The sequence below is a fragment of the Miniopterus natalensis genome, chromosome 12 (genome assembly GCF_054644295.1).
Source record: "Miniopterus natalensis isolate mMinNat1 chromosome 12, mMinNat1.hap1, whole genome shotgun sequence".
NCBI classification, from domain to species: domain Eukaryota; kingdom Metazoa; phylum Chordata; class Mammalia; order Chiroptera; family Miniopteridae; genus Miniopterus; species Miniopterus natalensis.
The window spans coordinates 21,207,230-21,219,536 of NC_142092.1; the positions used below are offsets into that span (position 1 = coordinate 21,207,230).

At 37.8% G+C, this 12,307-nt stretch overlaps 1 protein-coding gene across 3 annotated transcripts in view; it reads right to left on the reverse strand.

Moving 5' to 3' along the window:
• Nucleotides 1-2,063: 2,063 nt before the first annotated feature.
• The window catches only part of CNTLN (centlein), a 188,552-nt gene continuing 178,308 nt past the window's right edge, over nucleotides 2,064-12,307 (reverse strand). For all 3 annotated transcript variants that reach the window (XM_087822644.1, XM_087822643.1, XM_016214503.2), the window contains exon 26: nucleotides 2,064-3,502. In XM_087822644.1, the coding sequence (XP_087678770.1) occupies nucleotides 3,401-3,502 (102 nt within the window). In that variant the 3' untranslated portion in view covers nucleotides 2,064-3,400. The remainder of the gene's footprint in view (nucleotides 3,503-12,307) is intronic.

Sequence of the window (12,307 nt, forward strand, 5' to 3'; positions counted from 1 at the left end):
CCTCCCAGTCCTCTCCCCAGAGAAAACCAATCTTAACCAGGTTCCGGCATTTCTCCAGTAAGTAATATGAATACGCTGTACAAATATGTGTTGTGAAAAGTATTCCTTAACTTCTTTCTTATTTTGTTAGAAGGCTTCCCCAGGTCATTGGTATGGTGTGGTAGGTTCGAGGAGCCAAAGGCTTGCTCTCCTCTGGGCTTGAATCTCTAACCCTTCCACAGTTCAGATTAGAGAAGGGGTCACAGAAAGGACTCAGATGGTCTTCTAAATTTGTAGATTTCCGATACTGGCTTTATTTTGTTTGCTGTGTAAGTCCAGGGGTGAGAATTACCGAGCCCCTTAAATTCACCCGTTGAGCATCTTTAAGGGGCGGATCCCGCCCTTGGTGGAGAGGGCTCCTTCTGTCTGTGCCCTATGATGGTGCTGCCAAGAGGTGTTTGAGATTTTGCAGCCTATGAACTCTGTCTTCCTTCCCCAAATAACACAAATAAATAATCATTCTAAGTGAAATCTATGCTTACCTTGCAAAGGCGGCTTCAAGGCGAATTCTCCGGCAGCCTCCGCTTCCTCTAGCTCGTCAAACCTCAACACCTGCAGCTCCTGAAATGGTTCCCAACGATCGCCACGTCCTGTTATTCACACGGTTGTGAAGTCTCCCGTGTGTGTGTTGGATGAAGCCCACGGCCATACTGAAGAGCCCCCTGGGGGCAAAGAACTGAGGGCAGCCTCCAGCCAATAGCTAGCAAGGAACCGAGGCGCCGGCTGAATCTGCGAGAAACTGAGTCCTGCCAGTTACCCGAGTGAGCTGGGAAGCGGGTCCCTTTGCGCTGAGCCTGGGCATGACTGTAGTCTTCTGAGACACCTAGTGTCTGAGAACCCATTCAAGCTGCGCTCCTGTTCCTGACCCAAAGTAAACCGGTCCAAATAAATGTTTTAAGCCGCTAAGTTTTAGGGTAATTGTTATGGAGCAGTAGATATGAAGACCCATGTTTCAGAAATTCCTTGTAAAACCCGTGATTACTGGGGGTTCTTTTTACAGGTGATGGGTCTGGAGAAGAGCTTGTGCCTCACCCAACCCCAATCACCTGTTCTCACCAGCCCATTCTTTCTGAAAAGACCACAAATGCAGGTTTTGGAGATAGAAAAACAAAAATGATAAATGTGATCAGGGAGAAAAAACTTAAAAAGAAAAATATTACCGCTATCTGCCTATTAGAAAGGCTAACCTATAAAGTACAACACCAAGTCCTGAAGAGAATGAAGACCAACTGGCCTCTCAGCCTTTGCTGTGGGGCTATAGAATGGAATAGCCATTCTAGAAAACAGTTTTGCAGTTTCTTACCAAGGTAAAAACACACTGCATGACCCAGCAATCACACTCACGGGCATTGATTCTAGAGAAAGGAAAACTTTTGTTCATACAAAAACCTATACAGATTTTACAAATATTCAGAGAAATTTTATATGCCATAGCCCAAACCTGGTGTATTAGCCAGGGTTCCTCAGAGAAACAACAGGATGTGAGTGTGTGTTCGTGTTGATGGAAAAACTGTGTGATGGTTACATAATCTACACATGTGACAAAATTTCCTAAAACTACACCCCTCAAAAAAAGTGAATGTAAAAACTTGTCAAATTCATATGTGATCTATGGCAATGTCCTGATTTTAACAATGTACTATGGTTAAGTAATGTCAACATATATTGAACTCTTGTTAGCATAGGTACAGTGTCACTGTATAATAAATGCCACGCTTTGCCACAGCTCAATAGCAAAATAATCCACACTCCAGTACGCCTTAAACGTGTGACATCTGAGCCATCTTCCTCCCTCCTGTTTTGACATGATGGGTACACGCTGGTATTTTTAAAACCGCAGTGGGGTGGTGTCTGGGCACTCGGCGTGCTGCCAAGCTCTGTGTCACCTGGACCTGCGGTGCGCCAGGCAGCAGTGCAGAGTGGGGGGCACCGTCCCCGGTCTCTGCTGCAGCCGCTCACCTCGACTGCGGCAGTGAGAGCAGCCAGGAACAACGTGCAAAGGAAGGAGCATCGCTGGGTTCCAATAAAACTTTATTGATAGACACTAAAATCTGAATTTCATATAACTTTCACATGCTACAAAACATTATTCACCTTTAAAAAAAGACACTGGATAATGTAAAAACCATTTTTAGCCTATAGGCCACACAAAAACAGGTGGCAGGTGCCTCTGCCTTAACCGCATGGGACCTATTCTTAAGGTGGGGGGAAATAGCAACAAAACAAGTGAGCAGATAAAGTAGATCATTTTTCTGTTATAAAGGAAATTAAATAGTAAGGTGGCCAGGGACTGTGTTTCTGAAGGAATACCTAACATGAACCTGAACCGTGAGAAGGAGCCAGTCGTGAGAAAGTTAAGTACGGAGAAAGAGGGTAACAAGGGTAAAGACTGGAGGAACATGCAAGTTTGGTGAATTAAAGGAACCAGACAGCCCGGCCGGGCGTGGCTCAGCGGTTGAGCATCGACCTAGGATCCAGGCGATCGGGGTTCGATTCCCAGTCAGGGCACATGCCCGGGTTGTGGGCTGCAGCCGATCAATGACTCTCTCATCACTGATGTTTCCATCTCTCTCTCTCCCTCTCCTTTCCTCTCTCTGAAATCAATAAAGATATATATATATAAAGGAACCAGACAGGAAGACATCACTGTTAAGAATCTAACTCTCATTAGTTGACTACAATAAGATCTAGCCTAATTTTATACACTGGATTTGTGGTCCTTGCTAATTTATATGACCACACAAAGAATTATGAATTTAAAAAAAGAGAGGAGAAAATGTTTTTATTTTTGTCAAATAGTGCTAGGAAAATACAGTATCTCTTATATGATCCAGAATATTGAGACCAAATATAGTTGGACCACACAAATTACTTCACTAAATGCTCATCCTTAAGTTATGCTGCTTCATGTTATATTTGCTTATAATACAAATGTTTTTGCTCACTTGACGATTTAAGGCCATTTATAGCAGTTTTATTAAAAGCCTAGTTCCTTTATAAAACTTCAAAGATTAAATCCTCAGTTGACATCTTTTTCTTTTTATATTCAGCCCAATTTGAGTGTGTCAAGCTTGTTCTAATTTCTTCTAATGCACTAGAAGGAAAATAATTTTTAAGTTTGCATTGATTTGTGGCAACATTTGTATTCAACAATCAAATGCTACACTACTTCCTTTTAAATGGCCATGCACTTAATTATTTTCACTTGCTCAGCAATTAATTAGTTTCAGGGACTTCTATTTTGGTATTGAACCTGAATATTGATAGGTGGAGCAGATACTGTATCAGGATCTCAACTAATGTTTTCCAATCACACCACATACAAAGTTTTCACATTTGAAAAAAGTTCTCCATTATAATATCATCTAATATCTTTCATAATTGTGAAATATACTTCAACCAGTTTCTTCTTTTCATTTATTTTCTCCAGTACTGCTTCTAGTAAATATGAGGCAAAAGGAAGCTGTAAGAGAAACACAGGGGGAAAAAAAGGTTATCAAAACTCCATATTTTCTTCAGTTCAAAAAAATATACTAAATATCATTAAACCATTAGAACTCAGCTGTCTGCAACTTTGCACCATAATGGTACCTTACTGGGTCTCTTTTCAACTGATCTTGCTGGTTAGTGTGGGTAATTTTGTCTTTTACAATAAAAATGATAAAAGAGCTGGAGTAAAATGAAAAAAGATAAACGCCTTATTGAACAATTCATGGTTTACTGACCATGTTAATGATGTAATCTGCAATACAAGCAGCGAAGCCATTTATCTTCAATCAGCTGATCAATAGCAGGTTACAGTCCTCTCCAGGGCCCGCAGGCCCGCGGAAGTAGTGCTGTCTGCTCATCACTCATGAAGGAGTGAGAGAGAACTATCAATACCCTTGTCTGTGTTAGAGCTGAACAGCCCGAGTCGTAGGGTAAAATTTCAGAGGAAAAAAATGGCAAAAGTATACCCATTGATTAAGTTGTTATAGAAAAGTTTGTTTGGCATATCAAAGTGTAATACACATGTTGCAAACTGCTGAGTTTATGAAATGTAGAGTATATTTTTAAATTTCATAATTTATAAAACTTTCCTAGTAGTTTTATCGTTCCCTCTGCTTCACCGGCTGCCAGCAGAACTCCAGCTCTTTGTGTTTGAAAAGCGCCCAAGGACCGCCCCTGGCCTGTGGACTCCCTCGGATTCTCTTCCCAGCTATTTAGGCTCACAGACGGAACTCAGAAGTTCATTAAGTCACTTCTTGGAGTTGTCCTTCTGATTAACCAGGGAAAGGCTAAGTTTGTTTTCCTGACTATATTAATGAGAGTGCTTTTCATGCAGACCCCTTCCCAACAGGGAAGTAGCATCAGGTCCTTTTTTGTGCCTGGGTGACCACCCACCGTGTCACCTGAGCCAAGACACCCTCTGAATGAGCTGCCAGCTCTGCTCAGCTCCACTAGGCTCAGCTAAGGTGATTGCAGTTAGCTAAGCCAACCAGAATGGTTCCTGCCCTTTCAAATCTATTTTAAACAACAAACCCAACAATTACGCTGCCTCGCGTTTCATTTCCGACGGCACAAGCCAGGGACTACGAAGCCCAGAAAGCCTGCCTGACTTCTTTCTTTTGCATCCAAAAGAAGCGATGCCCCTGGTGATGACAGTGCAGTTACACAAGCTTGCTCTTCAGTACAAGAGGAAAAAGGAAAAGGTAAAGGGGTGACACTGTGAGATTTCTTACTACAAAAATTCAACTAGTGCATGAGAATGACAAAGGAGAGTTTTGCTGGTCGGCACTGCAGTCTTAGAGGGAATCTTCCTAGTGCTTCTGGCTGTCCCTGCTAAAAAAGGTGATTTCTATTCCTGCAGGATTTCCCCTGATTTCACACAGATTTCCAGGTTCTCTTATATGGACACACTACTGATGTTTGCCTTTAGCCACTGACAATCTCAAACTCATCACTTACACTTACAGATTGTGGCTTCATTTAGAGGTGTTTCTGTATAAAGGTAAGATATGAATGATGGTTGGAGACGTTGAGAGCCACCTGGGAAACATAACAAAGCCTAAAGACCATGACTGGAAAACATACTTATATAACCTAGAGCACCAGCACTAACTGGAATGTATTCCCTAATAATATAAAATTAAAAATTTTTGTGTTGAAAGAAAAAAATTAAAATAAGGGTAACTTTTTAAACCTACAGGACAAGATTAACATTCTAACCATTTTTATTCTTGTTTTTGGTTTGAAAACTATTATCAAAAAAGATAGTGCTTAAAAAATACAAATTGACTTTAATCTAGCTTGAGTCTTACTGAAAGTGAAGATATTAAATTTTATGTTTTACACCTGCTTTTACAAAAGATATGATTCAGTGAGACTTAAGAAAGGCCAATGCAGTTGGACTGTTATAAAATGAATAGTGCAACCCTGGCCAGTTTGTCTCAGTGGTCAGCCTGCAGACTGAAGGGTCCTGGGTTTGATTCCAGCCAAGGGCATATACCTCGGTTGCAGGCTCGATCCCTGGCCTCAGTCGAGGCACATTCAAGAGGCAACCAATTGATGTGTCTCTCTCACGTCGATCATGATCGCTCTCGCTCTCTCTTCTACTCTCTCTGGAAAAGCAATGGAAAAAATATCCTCAGGTGAGGATTAAAATAAATAAATAAAATGAATGGGGCAAAATTTAGTATAAATCAATATTTATATACACCATGTATACATATACATTATGTATTTATATATGTATATTATAGACACATTTAAATGGATAGGATATACTCTGTTAGCTTATAATTAAAAGATTAAACAGCCAAGAATGCTATCAGGAGAAACAATTTATAATTTAAATTTGGCACTGAATTTTGAGCCAAGAGTCCTAAACGTTGTTTATTTTCCTGGATATATATACAAATACACACACACACACACACACACATATGTATGTATATTATATGTCTTAAATGTTTATTTTTCTGGTTTTATATCTATCATCTATCTATCTATCTATCTATCTATCTATCTATCTATCTATCTATCTATCTATCTATCTATCATCTATCATCTATCTATCTATCACCTATCTATCTATCATCATCATCATCTATCTCAGAGTTCTGCCGAAAACTGACTCACAGAGAAGGCAGTATTTGCTATTCTCAAACTTCGGCAAAGGCTGTAACTTGTTTTACTTTCATTATTTTCCCCAATTTTTTATAGGAATAAAATACACATAATATAAAATTCACCTTTTAACTTTTAACCACATGTGTGTGTTTTTTCTGGAAACATGCAAATAGGCTTGAAATTGTTAAATCTAAAAAAAATCCCAGCAACCCTCTGAATGGAGAATTTTAAGCTTTTGCTATTTCAGCTACATGTGAGAAATTGTGTGGGTAACTGAGTGTGTAGGTTTATGTGCGTAAGACAGGATGACTGTGAGAGTGTGAGTGTGTATAAGTGTGACACAGAAAGCAAGAGAGTGAATATGTTCGGAGTTGAAATGAGAAGCTGGTGGGAATGCAGTCTGGTGCAGCCACTGTGGGGAAAAAGCATGGAGTTTTCTCAAAAAATTAATGGCACTGCCTTATGACCCAGACATTCCATTTCTGGGAATATATCTGAAGAAACCAGAAACACTAATTTGAAAGACCGTATGCACTCCTTTGTTTATTGCAGCATCATTTACAATAGCGGAGATATGGAAGCAACCTAAGTGCCTGTCAGTAAATGAGTGGATAAAAAAGTGGTGGTATGCGTTGCAATGGTATATTACTCGGCCTGGAAAAAGAATGAAATCTTACCATTTGCAACAGATAGATGGACCTAGAGGGTATTATGCTAAGTGAAGTAAGTCAGTCAGAGAAAGACAAATACCATATGATCTCACTTATATAAGGAATGTAAAGAACAAAATAAACTAACAAAATAGAAACAGATATAAATATAGAGAACAGACTGAAGAATGCGAGAGGGGAAGTGTTTGGAGGGCTGGGTGAAAAAGGTGAAGGAATTAGAATTACTAATTGGTAGTTACAAAACTGTCCCAGGGATGTAAAGCAAAGCATAGGGAACATAGTCAACAATATTGCAATAACTATGTATGGTGCCAGGTGGGTCCCTGAAATATTGGAGGAACACTTTATAAAATGTATGATTTTCTAGCGACTATGCTGTACACCTGAAACCAATACACAATAATGTTGAATGCAAAATGTAATTGAAAAATAAAATTTAAATTCAATAAAGTTCTTATTTCACATATGCTGTGTCCCCCAGCATTAGAAAAGATTGCCTTAAATGCATTTGAATTTGAATTTCTGTCTACTGGCCATAACTATGAATAAATGAGTTAAATTATTTTATTTCATTTTCTTTCAGTTTACACATAAGATGTCCCTCTATTTTACTGAAATTGATACTGCCTCTTAATATATGACAAATCTCAGAGGGGAGGTGTATGATCTTTTTAATGTATTGCTGAATTCAATTTGCTAATATTTTGTTGAGGATTTTTGTATCTATGCTCATCAGGGATATTGGCCTATAATTTCTTTCTTTGTAGTGTCTATCTGGTTTTGGAATCAGGATAATGCTGGCCTAGTAAAATGAGGTTGGTCTTCCAATATATTAAATCTACTGAATATACTGAATAGTCTGAGGAGGGGTAAGTGTTAATTCTTCTTTGAATATTTGGTAAAATTCAACAGTGAAGCCATCAAGTCCAGGAATTTTCTGGGGTGAATTTACTTTTAAATGTATTCTCTTTTTTCTCTTTCAATGTATCTCATATTAAGAAATTAATTTTTTTTATCCTCACCTGAGGATATTTTTTCCATTGCTTTTCAAGAAGAGTGGAAGGGGTGAGGGGGAAGAGAGAGAGAGAGAGAGAGAGAGAGAGAAACATGGATATGAGAGAGACACATCAACTGGTTGCCTCCTGCATGCACCCTGACCAGGGCCAGGGATGGTGCCTGCAACCCAGGTATGTGACCTTGGCCGGAATCAAACTTAGGACCCTTCAGTCTGTGGGCTGACGCTTTAACCACTGAGCAAACTGGCCAGGGTAAGGAATTCATTTTTTAGATGGAAATATAATTCACATAACATATTGTTCACCGTTTTAAAGTGTATAATTCATTGGCATTTAGTATATTCATAAGGTGGTGTGACCATCATCACTATCTAATTCCAGAACACTTTCATCACCCCAAGAACAAACCCTCTACCCATTAGTAGCTATTCTCCATCTCACCCCATCCCTGGCAACCATAATTTACTTTCTGTCTGATATATGTGCTTATTCTGGACATTTCACATGAATGCAGCCATACTATCTGTAGCCTTTGGAATATGGCTTCTTTCCCTTAGCATGAGGTTTGCAAGGTTCCCATGCTGTAGTATGCATGTGTCAGTTCTTTCCATGTACACACATGCTACATTTTTTATCCATTCATCAGTTGACTGACCTTTGGTTTTCTCCCATTTTTGAGCTATTATGAATAATGTTACTATGATCATTCAGGTAAAAGTTTTAGTATGGACATATATTTTCATTTCTCTTGGGTAAATACCTAGGAGTTGACTGATAGGTCATATAATCCCCATCTTTAACTTTTTGAGGAACTGCCAGACTGTTTTCCACAGAGACAGCACTACTTTACATCCCCCGCACCAAGGCATGAGGGTTCTAATTTCTTCACATCCTCGTCAGCACTCGTTATTATCTGTCCTTTTTATTACAGCCATCTTACTGGGTTTTAAGAACATATCTCATTTTGGTTTTTGGGTTTCATTTTCCTAATGGCTAATAATATTGAACATCCTTTCATGTACTTATTGGCTATTTTTATATCTTCTTGTAGAAATGTCTATTCAAATCAATTTTTTTTCTTTTTGTTGCTGAGTTGTAGAAGTTTGAAATGTGTTCTTAAATAGTTAAATTTCACTGAGCTAAGCCACACAGAAGACTGGGCAGAATTCATGGCAAATCATGAGTCCTCGAAATATTGTTAATGAAACACATACCTACTAAATTTTCTATGGCTTCAATTAGTGACGTACTCTTCCTACCAAATCTGATCTACCTCTTTTGGTCCCTAAGACTCTTAAAGTTATCATCTTCTTTCTCATCATGTAGGGCATTAAACTTAACCACCTTTGGTTTCTGCCTCCTGACCCCTTCATCTCATCTCATTTCTGCCATTGAATCGGTCACCGCAAGGAGGATTGCATCTATCTCATTGTTTCGATGGCTAGGGCACGTGCAGGCCCTCACTGCCCTTTGCCTACGCTACCTTCTTGCTCCAAGTCTCTTCTCCTCCAAATCAGCCTCATGCTGACCTCACGTATTCTTCTAAACAGAGCTCTGATGACATCCTTTTCTTACTCAGAAGCTTTTGTAGTTTTTTTCAGATCTACTTTTCCTATCTCTGTTCTTTCTCCAATTCACTAAACTACAAAAAACTAATTTGGGAGTACTCCCATCCTATTATAGCCATTAATTTGCTTTTTGTCTTCTGCCATAAATTGTTTTAAAAAACATATTAATGTAAAAAGAGAGATTAATACAAGAAAACATGTTCAAAGAAATTAAGGCAGTTATGTCTTAAAAAATGAAAGTAGAGCCAGGCTGGGCATGGCTCAGTGGTTGAGCGTTGACCTAGGATCCAGGCGATCAGGGTTCGACTCCCGGTCAGGGCACATGCCCGGGTTGCGGGCTGCAGCCAATCAATGACTCTCATCATTGATGTTTCTACCTCTCTCTCTCCATCTCCTTTCCTCTTTCTGAAATCAATAAAGATATATTTAAAAAAAAAAATGAAAGTAGATATTAGAGGGTGTGTGTTTTTTTTTCAGTTTGATTCTTATTACTAGAAACCTGTAAGGATAAAGGTTAGGTGTAGATAAAAACCAAATACATAAAACTACCAACTGCATCAGAAGTATGTGAAATACTAACATATATTTGCATTCTGTTTTAAATATAGGTAAGTTAAGATTTTCGACCTTTTAGTTCTCATGCACTTCTGGCTGACAATAGCAGTAGGTATTGTATTATTGTGTAGTCACATATTGCCACATGGCAGAACAGCTTTTTATTTTGTGGTTAATATTTTACCAATATAAATTTTCAATAAATGAATGTAGAGAAAAGTTTCTTTAACAGGAAACAATTCTGTGGCCTAACCCTTACACAAAAGATAAAACTACAAGACTAGATCAGCTCCTATGATCTCAGAATTCTATTACATAACGCAGTGATTTTCAACCTTTTTCATCTCGTGGAACACATGAACTAATTACTGAAATTCTGCAGCACGCCAAAAAATATATTTTTTGCCATCTGACAAAACTTAGATATAATTTTAATTGATTTACCAAAAAAATAATTATAATTATCTACCCTTTTTGCTCCAAAATGATTTTTTTAAAAAAAATCAAGTGCCTGTACCTGTATATAAGGATTTCTGTTAGCAAGAATCAACCAATCAGATGCAACCTTATTATGAGACATGACCAATAAGATGCAACTCTATGATATGACCTATATATTTATGGCTCAAGAAAGGGCATTCACGCCAGAGGGTTATTGCTGTGTTGGCTGCTGTCATTTTTTCATTTGACAATCTAAGAGAAAAGAGGTCAGTGTCCCTGACTAAACAGTCAGGTGTTGCATGTTTTAACAATTCTTGTAGCACACTGACTGAAAACCACTGACATAAAGCACCCAACCTGGAGGGAGGACATCAAAGTAAAGTTTTTCTATAATTTTATCTTCAAAATATTTTAATAATCAAGTATCAACAATGAATTGTTTAGTATTTATTTCAGGGATGTATGTACACAATTATCCACCAGCTTAAAGATCACGAAACCTCAGCTGCATGAAGCTGTATGCCATAAACAAAATAAAGCATATGAATGAGCATATTTACACTTTGCTCACACAATCCCGTGAGCATCAATGAGGCTCTAAAAAAATGGTGGACAAAGGAAACCTTTTCTAAAATTCAGGACAAATGTAATTGCTGGAGTAGAGAGAGAAGAAAACTGGCTAGAAAAAAGGAGACGTTTTCCATTTTATAGATTTTTCTCTTGGGCATAATTAGTATAAAGTGACATCAAGTGCAACAAATGAAGTTTCTATTTTTTTCTCACAAAATTCAAAGACATCAGCAAAACCACCTATGTCAGTAATAAAAATAAAAAGTCTTTGACTTTTTAAATGTTATCATGCTGTCACAGTGGAATAAAATTAGCTTGAAAAATGATCTAAAGGCACACGCTGCAGTTCATTACGTGTTACAGCAACAGCAGCGTTTCCCAGTGTTCATAAAGGCTGCTCAATTAAATTTACCTCAGTCAATAATTAGGAGTCCACAAATAAACCCGGGCAATTAAATCAATACTGCCAGGCAATTATATTCCAGAGTCCAGGCTCAGTGGCACAAAAAGGCACTATATCAAACTACAGTATTAAGCAGTCTAATGCCACTTTCAACAGGATTTTTTTACACTAACTGGCCAGAGTAAGTGTACATCCAGATCACGTAGAATGTGTGTCTCTGTCTCCATGTGTGAGTCAAAAAAACCCAGGCCTGGCGTCAATTTAGCTTTTGTAAAATGTAATAAAGATTTATACATATAGATTTTTTATTTTTATGTTCATAACTGATGATAAAAATTTCCATATTGAAGGGTCATTTTTACAAGTTGAACATTAAAAAAAATCATTTAAAAGTTTATTTTTATTCTTTTTAGCTGAAAAAACCCCCATAAGAATCATTATTGGATTCCTTTGATCTGCCAGACACTGGGCTGGGTGCTCGTGCTGGGCATGAGATATGATTAACAAATGGCATTTCTTCTCAAAAGCAAGTTGTCATCATAGAAAGCTATGTTTAGTACCTGCACGTCTGCACTTCAACAACTGTAAGACCAAGCTTGCCAACCACCTTCTATTACTATTGAAGAGATTCTGAATACAATTTCAAAATGCATAAAACTGATATTAAAAATATGAATAGTTCATACATTATTTATTTACTCTTGGCTTTTTTAAAAGCATAGAGAAGTCTATTTGTTAATATAAATGTAAAATAATTTTCATTTTATGTCAGCTTTTACTTTTAACCTTCATATAGAAACATTTACAACTTTCTAAAACTCACAGGACAATAATATTTTTGCCATTTTGAGAAATATGTTTTAGCTGTTTCTATTCCATTTCATTTTTAAAATAAACAATTAGGTTGAGCAAAACAAACTATAATGAAAAAGT